Here is a 19,215-nt window from a genome sequence, read left to right as displayed (position 1 = left end):
ACATTTCCAGACCCAGGCATTGTGGATAAGGGATCCTCAACCTGTACTAATTTTATTGCGTCTCTCCCCCTCACTGAAATACCAGCTCCAACAGGGTGGGGCTTTTCATTGCTTTAGTCACTTATGCACTTGATGTGTCCTGATGACCTAGAACAATGCCTGACACTTAGGAAGTACGCAATAAAATATTTGTTGATGTAAATCAATTGAAATATCAGTCCCATAGGGATAGGAATTTTCATCCCTTTAGTCACTTAGGCACTTACTTGATATATCCTCATTACCTAGAATAATGCCTGACACTTAGCAGGTACTCAATAAATACTTGATGTGAGCTCCTGAAATGAGTTTAGTTCAAGGGGCTTTTTTACAATACCAATTATCCTAAAGTAAAGATGACTGCGTATATTTAAATTTCCTGACTCAGTAGGTTGTCAATAAACAGGGACTATGATCTGAAAGCAAAGCTCAGTTTAAAAAGAAAAGTATGTTCTTGTATGAGTTACAAGAAAGGGCTAAGTACAAAAGAACTGCTGAGGTTAACATGAACATCTTTCTGTGAACTTATGATTTAAATAAAATCTTTATCACCACACTTGCCAAGAGCAATATATCTTATCATGAACGTACATAAAAAACTCTTGTGCCTTTCCTCTTAATATTCGGAATATTATTTTTATTTTTATTACCAAGTTTGCATTGGAGAATATTGTAACTCACTGCACCTAGTTTGTAAAAACTAAAGACATAAACCTGATGTTAGTTCTAAAAATCTACAAGGGTAATGATACGAACTTCACAGACATGGAAGCCTTGTTCAGAATAGATTATAATAGAAAGGCTCGGTAGAGCCAGGTTCATGAGTGTGTGACCTGTGCAGAAGTGGGTGCTTAGAATGCCCATGGCTTGGGTTAATGCTCTGCTGTTGCCGTCTTGAAATTCTTCACAATTTATGAACAAGGGAACTTCATTTTCAGTTTACACAGAACCCTGCAAATTATGTACCTGGCTCTATCTTCCTTTGCAAACGTTGAAACAGGCTTCAAGAATTTTGAAACTGCCATAATAGATCCAAAAACTGTGTATGCTTTTCACATCTGTACAATTTTGTTACATATTTATAAACATCTGCTGAATGGATCACTCTACGTATTGGCCCACATCACTTCAGAACCAGGTCTTGAACTTAGGGATTGTGGCAAGAAGGAAAAAGGCAGGTTCTGGTGGCTCACAGGGCAGGCCAGGTGGCTCACACCTGTGAGCACTTTGGGAGGCCAAGGCAGGTGGATCACTAGAATCCAGGAGTTCGAGACCGGCCTGGGCAATATGGCAAGATCCTATCTCTACTAAAAATACAAAAATAGCCTGGCGTGGTGGCACGTGCCTGTAGTCCCAGGTACTCTGGAGGCTGAGGCAGGAGGATCACTTGAACCTGAAGGTCGAGGCTGCAGTGAGCCCTGATCTCAACACACACACAAAAAGAATGATTCTCAGGCTTCTTTTTTTCTAATGGATGGAAATGAAACCTCGAAAGCACATGGTCGAGTGCCTGACTCTTCCAAAACAAAAACAGAAACAAAAAACTAGCCTCAGTAACGAGGTCCATAGCCTCCAGCTGACCGGATTTTAGTCACAGAACACCGGGGACCTAAAAAAGGGTCAATCTCAGCACCATGCACTCAATCCGGCTCCTTCCGCCCCTCGAGCCCAGGATGGGAGGAGCCGAGGAACCGAAAGAGAAAACAGGCCGCGCGGGCGGCGGAGGAGCCGGGCGCCGCAATGGACCTGCGGGCGCTGCCGTGGCTGCTGTGGCTGCTGTGCCGGGGCGGCGGCGATGCGGCCTCCCGCGCCCCCTTCACCCCGACCTGGCCGCGGAGCCGCGAGCGTGAGGCCGCCGCCTTCCGGGTACCGAGCGCGCGCCTCCCTGGGTCTGTCCCGGCTCCCTCACTTCCTGTCCCGGGTCTGGGCTGCGGAAGAGGGCCCCCGAGAGCTGACCTTGCTCTTGGGCACCCGTGGCTCTGCGATGCGTCTGGGGCCCTGAGCTGCGGGTGCAAAAGCCAGCTTCTCTCTCCCCTCTCCTTGTGCCATGGTGTCACTCCCGCATGCCTTTGCTAACCAAAAGACTTGATTTTCCAGAAAAGATTCGTCGCTATGGATTTTTGGAACGCACCCAAATAAATCCATAGATAACGTCCAAAGTGTTCTTGGTGGGAAGAAGCACCCCCTTTTAGCAATCCCCTCGATCGTTGCCACTGGCTTCCAAAGCTCGTCTATTTCTCTTTTATGAGAACCAGAAACAGGGAGCAGCCTGTTAGTGGAAGAAACGTGTCGTGTTTTTTTTCCCGAGGAGGGCGCTAGTGATCAGAAGTTAGAGACAAAGAGCCTACCTTTAGCCAGATTAAAGAATCCTGATGGTTTATGATGCTTCTTAAACTGACGCACCACCTTGAAAGTTCTTCCTGCCTTGGCGGAGAGTGAGTTGAAGAAAAGAGAAACATTTAATTTCCTTTTCATATTATTATGAAAAAGTCTTTATAATAAATGCTTAGATTTGAGTCTAGCATGAAAACTCTGGAAGGGACCAGTTAGCTGAACACAAATAATGATTTTCCTGAAACCAAGGAAACTGCAAGGGATGCCGATTTAGTGTTCGCCTCACTATGTTCTAGATAGCCGATACTATTTAACAGATTTTTAAATTCATGAAAGATGCCATTATCATGATTTAATTTATTGGAAAAGAAAATTTTTTCATTCTGAATCAAACATAAGTCTGAGTTGAGTAATATTGCTCAAGGAAGTGTATCTTTTTTCCTGGTGTTTGTTGGAATTTCTCATAGGATTTCATAGCTGTGCTCTTTTCCCCCCACTCTCCTGGAAAACTCCAATGTTTAGGAAGGTCAGCCTTCTCTGACACTGTCCACTCCTACGTTTTGTCCAAACCGAGATGTGTACTGTTATCTCCACTTTATTATTCTTGAGTTCAGTTCTAGCTTTCAAAACCAGAAGTCCTCTTACTCTTTCAAGAACAAAATTCTGGCCTGTATTCTATCCCTATCCTCAACTTACGTTCGTTTTCCTGGTAAACCAAACCCCTTAGGGGAAAAGTCAGTCTCACCTTTACTGCTAACATATTCATTGGCTAAATAAATAAACACACTGTCAGGCTCCTAAAAATAATATTTCAGGACAAAGCTCAAAGGGCTAGACTTATAAATATATTTTTAACATTTATTTAGATTTTAGATAATTTATAAATATATATGTATAAAATTTATGTAGTGACTCATACTGGTCCTGTAAAGAGGCCATACCCTGATGAATATCTAGAAAATGTAACTTTTCTCAGGAGAAATACAAAGAACCAGGTTGAAAGATGGAAAGTTGGAAGTGGAGGAGGATCGAATTATGAAGACTCTTAGTACATTTTAAAAACCTTGGGTTAAGAAATACTGAAAAAATTTTTAAAGCAATTGCTGCGTGTAAGAATTTGCTTCATGAGATGGATACCCAAAAAGGAGAACACTGAGGTTTCACAGTTGCTGGAAACTGAACACCTCTCGGTGCTTAGTTGGACTTTATCCAAGAATGCTTTAAAACCGATTTTCTACCTTAGTGGTCCCCAATCTTTTTGGCACTAGGGACCGGATTCATGGAAGACAATTTTTCCATGGACGGTGGGGGTGGAGGAGGGAAATGTGGGGATGGATGGTTTTGGGATGAAAGTCTTTCACCTAAGATCATCAGGCATTAGTTAGATTAGTTAGCTGGAGATTGCTGTTTGGACTTGGGATAGAGAGCTGGACACTGGGAAAGGTGGAAAGGGCCTTGCCTCCTTGGTAACCATGAAACTTCAAGATAATTCATTGGTGAATTGATGATTCAGGGGTTTGCAGCTGAAGATGTGGTTCAAGAAAGTCCTTGATTAATTAGTAATGTCTTTCATGGTCATAGGTTTAGAGAATAATGAAGGTTTTTTTAATTTGTTTTAATCTTAGCCTTAGATAGTTTTGTAAGTTTCCCAGGAATGCATGTTAAATGAAAGTTAGGTTAGCCCATGACTTTCCCACAAAATATTAATTATTGTTCAGTGAAAACTAGACTCCTCTGTGGTTTATTATGGGATACCTCACAAGACCCCTGACTTTGGATGGCATCCTTTATCTCTGCACGTTCACTCCTTTAGAAACTTCCAGTGCTCAGGAAGCTCTTAACTATTGGGTTCGGCCTACTCTCCTTTGTGCCAAAACCTAGCTATGCCCTCATATTTACTGATGCTCATTATTTTACCACAGAACATTTGGTATTCTTATCCTTTTGGGAGGCACAGACCCAATATTGGATCCAATAAAAGTTGCTTGATACTCTCACTTTAGAATAATATCTATGCCAAAGCACATGTGATTTTACATAAAATTTCTGAAGCTTCACCTTAAGACCAGTTGCCATAATGACACAGGTTATATTATTATAAGATTATTTATATATTTAGGAATATTTATTTATGTATAAATAGATGGCCATAGCATCTTTATAACAAGTGATCTAACTAATGAGCCACTTATATGTGCTTGCCGTAATCAGCCCCTTGAAATCTGGAATTAGGTCCTCCAAATAGGCTTTATCCAAGAAAGCTTTAAAACCTATTTTCTACCTCGGTGGTCCCCAAACTTTTTGGCACCAGGGATTGGTTTCATGGAAGACAATTTTTCCACGGACTGGGGTGTGGGGGTGGGGTGAGGAGGATGCGGGTGATTTCAGGATGAAGCTGTTCCACCCTAGATCATCAAGCATTAGATTCACATAAGGACTGTGCAGACTAGATCCCTCACATGCGCCGTTACCAGTAGGGTTTGTGCTCCTATGATAATCTAATGCTGCTGCTGATCTGACAGAAGGTAGAGATCAGATGGTGATGCTCGCTTGCAGGCCCCTCACCACCTGCTGTGCAGCCTGGTCCTTAACAGGCCACAGAGCAGTACTGGTCCGTGGCGCAGGGGTTGGAGACTCCTGTTCTACCTTATATAAAGATAAAAACATGAATTTGATGTTAGATAATGTTGTTCAGCAGATTTTTTCTGATGATTCTCACTTAAAGCATACATTGACTAAATGGAAATATATCATAAACTTAAAATCATAGATTATAATTTATTCATTCATTTATCTTCCCATACATTCATCCAATACTTTATTTAATTTCTACTGTGTCTAAAGAACTGGTCTTGGTTTTCTGAGGGATACAGTGGAGAATAAGACATGTGCTATCCTCTAAGAAATGTACACAAAAAATGAATATCATTATGTTTAAACATTGTATCCTGTAAATAAACATTTTCCTGTAAATAAAAAGAATGTAAAGACTTCTACACTAGAGAAATAGATTCTCCCAAGTAGTTCACAAAAGAATGTATTTTTAATTCAATCTTTTTGTGTACATGCTCACACAAATACTGACTACACATTTCTTATCATACATAGTAAATATATATCTGCAATATGTTTACACACACTTCAGTACACTGTATAGAAAATACTTTGTCTAAGAAACTTTTCAAAAGCAGTAGTTTATAAAAGTGTATCCTTTAAAAAGCTTTATTATTCTAATCCAGGGCTTCTCAACAGTGGTACTATTGACATTTGAGAATGGATAGTGATTTGTTGTGGGGGACCTTCCTCTTCATTGTAGGGCGAGTAACAGCATGCATGGGCTCTATGCACCAGATGCCAGTGGCATCCCACCAGTATGACAATCCCCAGTATGACAAATGAGGGACAAAATTATCCTCAGTTGAGAATCACTCATCTAAAGTTTACAACTCCTAAGTCTTCCAAGAAATTCTCAGCAATGCTCTTTGTATACAAATATTTTACCTTTTTTGCTCATCCTCAGATTTACTGCAATTTCCAGAAACTAAAGCACTCCCAAGGAGAACATTTTAAATGTATGTGTACAATTTACGATTTGTCCTATGAAACTTCAAAATCTGCAAATGAAAGTTGTTAAAAGTCTGAGTAATGGAACTGCAAGACAAACAATGAGTTTAAAGTGCTGAAGATAAAGTGAGCTTCCAAAATACCTTAGGCGTCTCTGATAATTTCAATATAAAACTTATCCCATGGATACATGGGATTCATTGTAAGGGAATACACACATCATTGCATATATTGACAAGGGCAAATAAATCATCATTAGTGGAAGGAAACCTAGATATCAATGGGGAAGAATAATAGATGTTCACTGCCTTTTCAGCTGATAAAACAGACATGAAGTCCCTTAAAGTTTATAACGCTTCGGTAGATTTCTTGCAGGCTAAATAACTATACCCCTCCACCAAATACTAGTTGTGTGACCTTAGGCAAATTATGTATCTGTTTCCCAGATTTATTCATCTGTGAAGAGGGGGTAATGTTAGCAATTACCTTTATACAGGGCTAAGTTAATTCATGTAAAACACTTAGAATGAATACTTGCATTCAATTTAACAATCCCTTCAACCCTTTGTACTTAGTGCATTCAGTGGCTGAGAACTTTCCTTGTAGAGAAATGATAACTCAACAGTTTGCTCATAAAAGATTCGCTTACTCCTTTAGAAACAGTTGAGTACATGCAAGAAGAAAATATGTGATTTCATTTACTCTTACTTGGTGGCAGTCTGTGAGAAAGATTTCACAGATTTTTTCCCCTCAGGGAAGTAGAGTAAAGAAATATCTGAGAACCCCTCAAGCCACCCTCCATGGGTTTCTACTCTTAGATCATTTTGAACATGACCGTTTTCCTCTTAACTTACCCTAGCTGGAGCATTGTCTAAGACTGTGGTTACCCACAGCTGGGAAGGTAAGAGGGCCAAGATGCCTGAGATAGCTGGAAGGGCTTTCTGATCCTGTAAGAAAAATGTCGATTTCTGAGGAATTTTAAAACTACAGCCTAACCTCCTCATGAGACTGGTTCAGGTCTCTTGTCAATAGAGTTATCCCGTTTTATGATCAGACTGAACCCATCCTCTGTTTGTTATTCGGCCTTGTTGGGATGTTTCATGACTATTCTGCAGTTCTTATCAACCTCCTTTAGCATAGTCATGAAGCATCCTAGCTAGACTAACAGGAGGGAAATTAGAATATGGAAGACATTGCTTAGAAACATATTACATTTAAATAACAGTTCAAATATGTGATCAACTCCAGTACACATGTGCACACACACACACACAAAGGCAGCTTTAAGAGATTCTACCTCTTGGAAGGATGGCTGCTAGAAGTCATAATAAGGATAGCTTTAGGGATAGAGTTTTACAGGGACAGGGTCCTAGGTATAAAGTTGAGAGGTTATACCTATAATAAATAGAGATTTAGTATGCACAAGATGTACTAATGCCCAAGGGACATGTTTTTCCTAGTTTTATAATCAGGATAATTTCTTCAAGCTCTTGGGTTCTGAGTTATCCTTCTGTTCAGGAATCTGGTATCTCCCTTTGTAACTCATTAAATTAAACACATTTAACAACAACAACAAAAAAGGTGAAGGTAGTTATTTTTCACCAAATCTGTTCAAAGGCTGTTCTGATTTATCAGCTCTAATTTTTCTCATGTAAGATCTAATTTTAAACATCTGCACTTTTGAAAAGTATCAATGAGAAGTTTCCTATGTATTCATCAAAACTTTACGTCTTTCCTCTCATAAATGAAGTTATGGTTCAGGTCTTTAATATGTTATATGACTTTAGAGACGGCTACTCTAAATTTGCTCCCTATCATATCCTCTGTTGAGAACATGTGCTCACTGATCCTTTACCTACCGGAGGTTGTTGGATGTAATGAGCAGCAAGGGCCTCATACAGACTTCAGTTTGTGATGCTTCTATGAAATCTTTAATAGCCAGAATCAAGAGAGACAGGAAAAGTCACTTAAAAGAATTGATAATTCAAGAAATGAAATACAGGGCTTTTTAAATTTTAAATGATGTGAAACCCATGTTAGTGAACTTGATAAGTGTATAGCAAACAAGAGAATAAATAAATAAGAGAATAGATATTCTTGGATATACTGATAGTATTATTTTACCATGAAAGCAACAGATTGCTTTCAATAGATAATATTGATCCTCATTTCTAATGACATGAGAAATACTTGCTCCAAGTGAATCTGAAAGTATGGTCTTTGAGCGCCATTTCTATAATCCAAATACTCTGTTTAAAGGAAAAGGAAGATAGAGGATGAGAGTATTTTAACTGAGCATTTATTTTGCCAGTCTCTGTAATATGTGTTTTCCAATTATTATTTTATTTAATCCTTACATTCTTCCAGATCAGTATTACTCCATTTGTTGATGGAAATAAAGCTCAGAGAGGTTGAGTATATAGCCAAAAATTGCACAGCAATGGTAAGACATTTCAAATTGTTGCAAAGTTAAAAAGAGGCCGGGCGCGGTGGCTCATGCCTGTGATCCCAGCACTTTGGGAGGCTGAGGCGGGCAGATCATGAGGTCAGGAGATTGAGACCATCCTGGCTAACACGATGAAACCCCATCTCTACTAAATAAAAATACAAAAAAAAAAATAGCCGGGCGTGGTGGCGGGTGCCCGTAGTCCCAGCTACTCGCGAGGCTGAGGCAGGAGAATGGCGTGAACCCAGGAGGCGGAGCTTGCAGTGAGCGGAGATCACGCCACTGCACTTGCCTGGACGACAGAGCGAGACCCCATCTCAAAATAATAATAATAATTATTATGCTGTGTTCAGAAGCCTCCAGGGAAGTACTTTTAATGTTATTAATGGTTTTGCAAAATCAAAACAAGTGGGTAGAGATTAGTGGTAGGGAGAGGACGAAGCAGAGCCCTTAGTGGTTTAGAGTATTTTGCTGTTGGCAAGAAATCAACAATTTGTATAAAGATTGAGCAGCCCTGACATAAGCTATGGAGAGCTGTGAAATGACAGGAGTCATTACACCAGAATAGCAAATGGAATTCTTATAGAAGTTGGCTCCTGGTTGAACAAGTGGAAGACAGCAACATTTTCAGAAGTCCTGCAGATACTGGTGCCGCTGACATAAATCAAAGAACAGTGTATCAAGTGGTAACAAATAGAAAATATATGTGGAGATATTTGTCTTTTCAAACACATGGCACAAGACCATTGGAATCATCATTGAAAATTAGGGACATAAATATTTTAAATAAATAAATAATACATTCATTTATTTCATTATTAAATTGGTGTTACTGTAACTACTTCACAACCAGAACACCTAAACTTTGGATGGTGAAATGACACTCATAAGGCAACACAAAAATTAAGAGAAGTACATGGGAACTCCCTGCCAACGATGTGTAAGTTTGTTTCATCTGGCATTTGCCAACTTGAGTGGCAATATATTGTTTTTCTCATAGATGTCACAAATGATCTAGTAAGATAAACTTGCATTAGCTCTCCAACTAACTAGAGTATGTGGCTCAACTACTGCCTCCCCTCCCAGACACACGTGTAGAACCCACACGTATAGCATTGCCTACACTCAAGAGTCTAAAATACATTCCTAGAATTAGATTATCTTAATTAAACAATTTGTGTAATTTTACAGATCTTGAAAGGGCATACCAGTGTATACCTCATGTGCATGCGTGTGTGTGTGTGTGGTGTGGTGTGGTGTGTGTGTGTGTGTGTGGTATATTCCTTTTTTGTTCTGTTAATATGATGTGTCATACTGATGATTGATTTTGAAATTTTAAACCAACCTAGCATTTCTAAATAAACTTCACTTGGTCACAATGTATTGTCCTTTACATATATTGTTAGATTTGATTTGCTATTTTGTTAAGGATTTTGTATCTACAGCATATTTATGAGGGATACTGGTATGTAGTTCTATTTTATTTAGATATATTTTTCTGGTTTAGAATCAGGGTAACACTGGTCTTATTTAAGTTGCAGCGTATTCCCTTCTTCTTGATTTTCTCAAAGGATAATATTGGTATTACTTCTTTCTTTATTATATAAAGTTCACCAAAAAGCCACCTGGGCCTGAAGTTTTCTTTGTGAGTCAGTTTTCACTTACAAATTTAGTGCCTTTGGCTGATAAAAGGCTGCTCAAGTTTTCTATGTCTCCTTTCATCTTTGGCAATCTGTGCCTTTCAAAAAGTTTGTCCATTTTGTACAGTTTGCCAAGTTACTGTCATAAAGTTGTCAAAATATTGTTCTTCTAATGTCTGAAGCATCTGTAATCATGGTTCTTCTTTCATTCCTAATATTGGTAAATTGGTTATTCATGTCTTCCCATTCTATATATTTATTTATTTATTTATTTTGAGTCGGAGGCTCGCTCTGTCATCCAGGCTGGAGTCCAGTGGTGTGATCTTGGCTCACTGCAACCTCTGCCTCTGGGTTCAAGCGATTCTCCTGCCTCAGCCCCCTGAGTAGCTGAGATTACAGGCACCCACCATCATGCCCGGCTAATTTTTGTATTTTAGTAGAGACAGGCTTTCACCATGTTGGCGAGGCTGGTCTCGAACTCCTGACCTCAGGTGATCCACCCACCTCGGCCTCCCAAAGTGCTGAGATTACAGGCATGAGCCACTGCTCCCAGCCTTTTTTTTTTTTTTATCGATCACAGGAGCAATTCCTGTGAACGAATAGGGAGAGGTCCAGGTAGAGCTATCTGATTGCAATGTAATTCTGACCCTGAGTGAAGGAAAAAAGAAGGAAGATTGGGGAAGAGTTCCATGCTGTCTCACAGTCCAAGGAGAGTTTGGTTTTGCAAGGCCATCAGGGAGTCATTAATCAAAAACCAGCTGTCAGGGGAGTCCCATTTGTCCCCCAAATAGCAAGCCTTAGCACTCAGTCATGAGCTAGGTGCAGCCCATAAGAACTGTGGCTTCCCTTGGTGTGATCATGGAGATTTCAACTAGCACCAACTAAACTCCCTATAGAAAGAAGGCTGGGAGGCACATTCTCATGGCTGCCACATTCTCTCCTGTGCGTTCTTAACATCCTACATTTTCAGTGCCTTCCTAACTACTCCAGCTCACAAAGATGGCCAGGCAGTACTTACTGATTGAATGAATCCTCTGAATTTCTTAGCAGTTAATAGTCTCTGGCTTATATTTGTCATTTGCCATACACAGAATTACCTTGTATTCTAGTTCTATTTTTACATTTATATATCCAGGTTATATCGAAAGCCTTGCTTCATCAAGATTATTTTTAAGTACCTCAAAAACTTTATTAATTTGTTGATCAGCAATCTTCCTAGTTATGCACAAAAGGAAAAAAAAATAAGATTATAACAACTTCCAGCAATAATTTACTTAAAAATAAACAGCTTAAAGTTATTAAGGGCATGATATGGAAAATGTCACTTATCTATTTATTCAACAACAAACACTTATCAAGGATCTATTGTGTGCCAGGCATGTGCTAAGTGAGGGTATCACCGTAAGGAATAAGACATATAAGCAGTCATCATTTTGCTTATAGATTTTTGATACAGACACACAATAAACACATAAGTACATAGACAAATATGTAGAAGTGCTAGGGTTGGAAAGGTACCAAATGATAGCCCCCTGAAATTTTATTTATTCTATGTAATTTGTTAGTATTACGAAATTGAAGCATGTTTATATATAAAAGATAAGCTTAAGATAAATTATCACAAAATTCAAAGTTGAGAAATCAGTAAATAATGGTCACATTTCCCCTCCAGATAGAGAAACCAGGCTATCTTCTTCAAATATTTCCAGAATTGCATCTGTCACAGAGCCTTTGTACCCTACATGAGATAGAGATATCTATAAAGCTTTAATAGAATCAGATTGATTTATTAATTTATTTACACAGTCTGTTTTTCATGCTTCATTACTTAGTTCTGGGAAACACAAAGGTGAAGAGGACATATTCCATATTCATAATTGTTTAACCACGTGAGTGAATGTCTAAAGGTGACAATTTGCTTCTAGTATCTAGTGTTTATTTGCAGTCTTTTTTCCCACTATGTCAATACTTTAACAGCTGTATATGGAATGCTTGCAACAAGCCTGGTGATGGGGAATTATAAATGAATAAAATACACTTTTCTCAGCCTCAAAACATGTCTGAAATTAGATAATAATTCTAATAGAAAATATTTATGAATCTCCTATGGATATCCTATACAACTTTACATTGTAGTCTGAAGGAAATCAAGCTTTAACTTTATAATTGAAAAATATCTCCAAGTTAGTTATAAACAGTTTACTTTGGAAAACTGACATAGTAGATATGAAATAGTTTTTGTTTTTGTTCTAGGAAAGTCTTAATAGACATCGATACTTGAATTCTTTATTTCCCAGTGAAAACTCCACTGCCTTCTATGGAATAAATCAGTTTTCCTATTTGTTTCCTGAAGAGTTTAAAGGTATGGTCTGATGGTGCTATTTTGGGTGGTTTCCTGATTTTAATTTGCTTGCTTAACTTTTGATAAATATTTCATTGTAAATCTAATATATTGAGTAATAGTTAACATTTATTAACTATTTATCTACTAAGTGTCAGGCATGTACCATGTGCTCACATAAGAAAATAAATTCATGGCCAGTGTCTTCTAATTACTGCTTAAGAAATGAATGTTATAATTATGCACGTTTCCATGTGGCTATAAAGGATAATTGTCTAATCAATTCTGCAGTTTTCTAGTGCTATTTCTCTTCAGGACACACATGGTTCCACGGGTTATGATAGAACAAATGATGTCAATTATACTTATTTTTATTGTTGACCTGGTTTTATCAAACAAGTCATTTTATGTGTCAACTCCAGCCTTACTGTAGGAATTCTCTTTTGTAGTTTTTAATGAATGCATTTTATGTTATAGAAAAGCACAAAGGAAAATCTAAAATAGCAGATCTACTAGAAGGCTACTGTTTCTTCTTTAAAAGTTCCTCCCAAAGAATCTCAAGGATATAATATAATATAATATTCGTTGTCTTTTAGTATATTGGTTGTCTCCCTATAATATAATATTGATTGTCTTTATATATAACAAATATATATGGTATATAGAATATAATATATTGTAATATAATATTGGTTGTCTTTTCATTTTATGTTTCTACTCAGCCATTTATTTAAGAAGCAAACCTTCCAAGTTTCCCAGATACTCAGCAGAAGTACGTATGTCCATCCCCAATGTGTCTTTGCCATTAAGATTTGACTGGAGGGACAAGCATGTTGTGACACAAGTGAGAAACCAGCAGATGGTAAGTTGAAATCCCTCTTCTTTTCTAGTCATCTAAGCATTGAAAGGCAGCTTTGAGGTCAAGTTTAATCAAACTTGTAATGGAACCATCATTTCTCTAGGAAAATCACATCTCAGTCATCCAAAAATGACAAAGAAAAGAGAACTCTGGAGGAATGAGAGGCAAATGTCAAAGCCCTGACTTTTATTTCTGAAGATAAACCTTCATTGCTGTGTCCTCTTACTAATTGCCATTGCCACCAACACAATAACTCAGGGATACTTCCCAGTAGCTGTATCACAGATACCAAGCTTTCTGTACAATAGCAGATGGAAGGCTGGAGAAGGTAAACATGAGCACTAAAGGCTTAAATGGTTCAAGAAAAAAAAGTGAAAAAGTAAAATGAAAATGGATAAATTTACCAACAGTGTGGCCGAATCTCCTGGGTTCTCAAGCCTCATCTTGCAAGCTCTGTCAGAAAATCTGCCCCCATCTTCACAAGATCATATACCTTTGAATCTGTGGGCCTTAAAAGTATAGTTAGTAGTCAGTTCAGCCATAACGTGACACATACATTCCAGAAAATCACCACCTATGCAGAATTGAGCAGTAACATGACAGGGATTATGGGAGAAATGAGGTTAGGTCACGCTACCTAGGAACTTAGTCAATGACATATTTTTTGAAAGACAGAAAATTAATAGACACAGTAGCACAGTTTTACACATGTTTACTGATTAAGAAATATGTAAGTACTGCAATAAATATAGCAATTTACCTTGAAAAAAGACTCAAAATGTGCTGAGGACATGGGAGTTGGCAGGGAAGCAGCTTGTGAGTTATTCTGAAGTGGTGGAAGGAGGTGCCTTTGAAATAGGAAGGAAAGTGGTAGGAGCAGATGTGGGTGGGTATGACCTATAATACATGTAGTGAACCCACCTAGCTGGCAGACATTTGAGGGGGGTGTGCATACTTTGCTGACCTTCCCTACCCATCTGCACCCCCAACTGTTGGCATAGGGAATGCCTGCCAAATAGGGAAAGTCAAACCCCTAACCAGAGGGGATAGTCTCAGTTTGTCTGCAGTGGAAACCTCAACAGATCATTCAGTCTTCCCTTTTATGGAAAGTGTTTTGGTCCCAGCTGTTTCTCAGTCAGTGTGTAGTTAGAATGATTTTTGCTTCTCAGATTCTATATTTATTTTTGTACATTAAGTTTTACCACCAAATCATTTGCTTTATTATTGGATTTGTAATAACATGTCAATTAGACATAAATCGAATCCTTTCAAAAATTGTCCACAGTGTATTAAAGAGGGAACTTTTAATTAGGGATCTTTAATTAAAGGAATATACAAGAGACTTTTTTTTTTTTTTTTAAGGAGGAACTGCCCTTGTGGCTTGACTAAAGCTGGCTATAGGGGTAGTGTTAGCAGCCAGTTACCTTTTCTCTTTTTTTTTTTTTTTTTGAGACGGAGTCTCACTCTGTCACCCAGGCTGGAGTGCAGTGATGTGATCTCGGCTCACTGCATCCTCCACCTCCCAAGTTCAAGTGATTCTCCTGCCTCAGCCTCCTGAGTAGCTGGGATTACAGGTGCGCACCACCATGCCCGGCTAATTTTAGTATTTTTAGTAGAAACGGGGTTTCACCATGTTGGTCAGGCTGGTCTTGAACTCCTGACCTCATGATCTGCCTGCCTTGGCCTCCCAAAGTGCTGGGATTACAGGTGTGAGCCACCCTGTGTTCACCTTTGTCAAAGTTTGGAGACCCTGCTATATAGTCACTTAGTGAGTGTTTTTACTATGCCATAGGCACTAGAAATATAACCTTTAAAAAAGCACTTAAAGCCATAAAGTTGCTCAAAACTTAACTCTGCAAAGATATCCAATTGTCATTCCTTTTTTTTTTTTTTTTTTGGTCGAACTCTGCCACACATGGCCCTCCGGTTATGTTAGTTTCATCCAATCTCAAATCCTACTCTTCTGCCTTTTCTGTGGATCCTTCTTCCTTTTACGTGATCCTATGATCCCTAATTTCATTCCCTCTGTCTCCTCTCTTTCTTTCAGGACTAGTTCTTTTATTCTTTTGTTCTAGTTTGTTAAGTACAAGCAAATTAAGAGATCCACTATCAGCATGATTGGCAGCCAATACTGGAGTAATGACTAATATGGGTTTATATCCTTAGGACATTTCATGTGCATCCACTATAAGCATACTTAATAGGGCATCTTTATAGCCTAAAAAGTAATTCATTAATGTTTATTAATTCTCTTATCTCCATCAAATAATGAGCACAACATATATCTTTCCCCTCCTCACCCTTAGGATGGAAGTGGTATATGGCCATGGAAGCAGAGTGTCCTAAGAAAAGCAAGGGGGATGGAAGGATGGGGTGGGAGTCAGCACACACTCTCCAGCAGAAAAGCCACTTACAAAGAGAAGTCACATATTCAGTGAACTGAATAGTCTTTTAGAAGATCATCAGTTAGCCCAAGTATTTCCTTGGTCTCTACAAATTCACTTTTATCTCGCATTGCCAAATTTAGAATAGTAATAATGCTGACAACATGAACTAATAATTAAATGATGCTCAAAAGAGACTTTTGGTTTTCTCTACAAAATATATATTTTGTAGGTTTCCAGAATCTGGAAAACTTACTTAATTTGATAACTTGTTACATTTAGAGATGTTGGTAAGTTGATTTAAACCCTATAAATACCACCCCTTTTTCTGCTTTTAAACAGTGTGGAGGATGCTGGGCCTTCAGCGTGGTGGGGGCAGTGGAATCTGCATATGCAATAAAAGGGAAGCCCCTGGAAGACCTAAGTGTCCAGCAGGTCATTGACTGTTCGTATAATAATTATGGCTGCAATGGAGGCTCTACTCTCAATGCTTTGAACTGGTTAAACAAGGTGATTAGTCTCTCAACCTCTTAAACTCTTTATTTCCTTTTTTGCTTGTTTACTGTGTGTTCAAAATTCAGTTTGTTCGCATATATTAAATAATGTTTCCACGTTCAGAAATGTAGATGATCAAAGCATGAAGTAGTTAATCAGAATATTTAAAAATGAATCACTTCTAGGCAAAGCAGTTGTCAAGAAATCAAAAGGGGAAAAATCTGAAGTCTGTCTTCAGAAAAATATTTATATTTATTTCTTAACATTTCTTAATACATACGTGCTTTTTTGCAGATCTGAATATCTCATAATATCCCAGAAAGATGAGAATATATTATTTTTTTATTTTCATAGAATTTCTGAATGTCAAGGTTAAAAGGAACATTAGAGACTAATTTTTTAGCTCTTTTTTTGTTTGTTTGTTTATTTTAAGACAGAGTCTCACTCTGTCACCCAGGCTGGAGTACAGTGGCGCAATCTTGGCTCACTGCAACCTCCACCTCCTGGGTTCAAGAGATTCTCCTGCTTCAGCCTCTGGAGTAGCTGGGAACTATAGGTGCCCACCACCACACTTGGCTAATTTTTTTGTTTTTTGTTTTTTGTTTTTTGTTTTTTTTAGTAGAGGCATGGTTTCACCATAATGGCCAGGCTGATCTCAATCTCCTGACCTTGTGATCCACCCGCCTCAGCCTCCCAAAGTGCTGGGATTACAGGTGTGAGCCACCGCACCCAGCCTGTAGCTCTTTTTATAGATGAAGAAATGAAGCCTGAGAGGTGAGATCATTTTGCCAAGTCAGTAGCTGAGCTGGAGTTGTACCTTCAGTCCCCAGCCTCTCACAGTAGGGCTTTGCTCAGTATACCCCAGTGTCCCTCAGTGTTCTTAGGACTTGCCCTGACAGTGTCCCAGATCCGATATCAACTGCATGAAATTTGCCAATGAGGGTGCTATTAGGTTCTGTAAAACATCATCAAACCAGAGTTCCCCAAAGCTGAATTATCTTCCATTATCCATTGGTTGCATTTTTAATCACGTATTCGAGGACCTGCTCTGTACACACTGTAGACAACAATGAATTATGAGTCTCCTCCCTTTCATTAGCCTAGCATTCAAAACGGGAGGATTTTGTACAGATAACTATGAAGTATTTGACACATGCTATATGAATGGCATAAAAGCGAAGTGATAGAATGCTTGGCATAACCATTGCCTGTGTATAAACCACTGGATGGAATCTGAAAGACTTGGCAGAACCAGAAGCACTGGGAGGAAAGTGAGCTGCCCCATAGCACCGTCAGGAGAAAGATGACAAGACTGTTATTAGATCCATGGAGGATCTACAAAAGGATGCTGTAAGATAAAGAGAAGTAAGGGAGAAGGAAAAATAATGACTCCAAATGTCTAGACTATCCAGAACAAGCACCTAAAGATTTAATTTATAATATTAAAAACCCAAAGCATAGGCTGGGCACAATGCCTCACACCTGTAATCCCAGTATTTTGGGAAGCCAAGGCAGGTGAATTTCTTGAGTCCAGGAGTTTAAGACCAGCCTGGGCAACAGAGTGAGACCCCATCTTTACAAAAAATACAAAAAATTATCCTGGCGTGGTGGCTCATATCTGTAGTCACAGCTACTGGGGAGACGGAGGTGGGATGATCACTGGTGCCCAGGAGGTGGAGGTTGCAGTGAGACGAGATCGAGCCACTGCACTCCAGCCTTAGCAACCAAACAAGACTCTGTCTCAAAAAAGAAAAAGAAAAACAAAAGAACACAAAGTATATCCACGTGATGAAGGTGTGTGAAATTGAACCTGTTTTGACACAGTGAAGTAAGTTCTATTTGATTTATAAAACAATTGACAGTAAACATTTTCAGTGATTATTTTCTTTTAGATGCAAGTAAAACTGGTGAAAGATTCAGAATATCCTTTTAAAGCACAAAATGGTCTGTGCCATTACTTTTCTGGTTCACATTCTGGATTTTCAATCAAAGGTTATTCTGCATATGACTTCAGGTAAAGATCTTACTGTATTGTGTTCTTCTTTATATATTTTTAATTTATGATCTATTGACTGGTTAATAATTTGATTGAAGGCATCACTGCATACTCTTAATTGTTGTAAAACCTACTTTTTACTAGAAAGAGTAGCAATTACAATGAAATGTTGTAAATGTTGTTTCTTAATTATAATCTACTTATTTTTCCAAGTGTCATTACGATAGAAATGAAAAATTTTAATTCTGTTTAAGGTACAATTTATATGTATATTTATATTTTATATTTTATATTTTATTATACTTATAAATTATTAGTGCATAATTTATATTTATATATACCACCTTCATCTTATCAAATTTAGGTGTTATATTACAATTAGCATATTTCAGTCTTAATGGTGAGTCCATCCAGAATTGCTTTGTACAGACTATGCAGCTAATATCACGTAGGCTACATATCAGGAAGCGTATTTTGAACACCTTCTATGTTCTTTGCATTTTTCAAGACATCAGCCGTTTGAAAAATATAACACAAAACTTCAGATTAGAAAAAAGAGGGAAGCGTGTACTACTGAAGATAAATTATGTAGCATACACTATAAGCATGATGGGAATGTAGGGATAGATAAAGACAGGCTGAGGAAAAGGACTTGTGTTGGAATTGAAGGGCAGGATAACTTTGGATAGGTTTGGGGGAAACAATCATTAAAAATGCTTTAAAAATACATGAAAAACACAGAGCTGGCTGGAGACTCATCATCACCATTTGTTAGAGTGCAAAATAGGTGTTCATGGGTGAAAAGGATAAAGGAAGACCCAACCAACTCCTGGCTTCATTAAGAAAATATATGATGGGAACTTCACAGTCTTTTGAAACAGAGAAAACAGGAACTAAATTAAATTTGGATAAGGTAACAGAATCCCCTGTGACTTAGTGGTCCTGAATATAAAATAATCCCTTGGTCCAGATGGTATCTACCCATGGGATCTGAAAGAAATCAAGGGTGAAATTGCATCCTTGAACAAAATATACCCGTTTAAATGAGCATAAGTGTGCCAGAGAACTGGCAGGTTGTCAACATAGCTCTGGTCTGCAACAAGGGTCCTCAGGGTGA

At 38.3% G+C, this 19,215-nt stretch overlaps 1 protein-coding gene across 1 annotated transcript in view; it reads left to right on the top strand.

The window, feature by feature from the left end:
• The first annotated feature begins 1,709 nt into the window (after positions 1-1,709).
• Positions 1,710-19,215, top strand: part of CTSO (cathepsin O) — a 29,508-nt gene continuing 12,002 nt past the window's right edge. The window contains exons 1-5 of the mRNA XM_054484553.2: positions 1,710-1,905; positions 12,277-12,385; positions 13,087-13,226; positions 15,950-16,117; positions 17,995-18,116. Coding sequence (XP_054340528.1) covers positions 1,780-1,905; positions 12,277-12,385; positions 13,087-13,226; positions 15,950-16,117; positions 17,995-18,116 — 665 coding nt within the window. The 5' untranslated portion in view covers positions 1,710-1,779. The remainder of the gene's footprint in view (positions 1,906-12,276; positions 12,386-13,086; positions 13,227-15,949; positions 16,118-17,994; positions 18,117-19,215) is intronic.

This window comes from Pongo pygmaeus, chromosome 3 (genome assembly GCF_028885625.2).
Source record: "Pongo pygmaeus isolate AG05252 chromosome 3, NHGRI_mPonPyg2-v2.0_pri, whole genome shotgun sequence".
Classification (NCBI taxonomy): Eukaryota; Metazoa; Chordata; class Mammalia; order Primates; family Hominidae; genus Pongo; species Pongo pygmaeus.
This window is presented reverse-complemented; position numbering and strand designations above follow the sequence as displayed.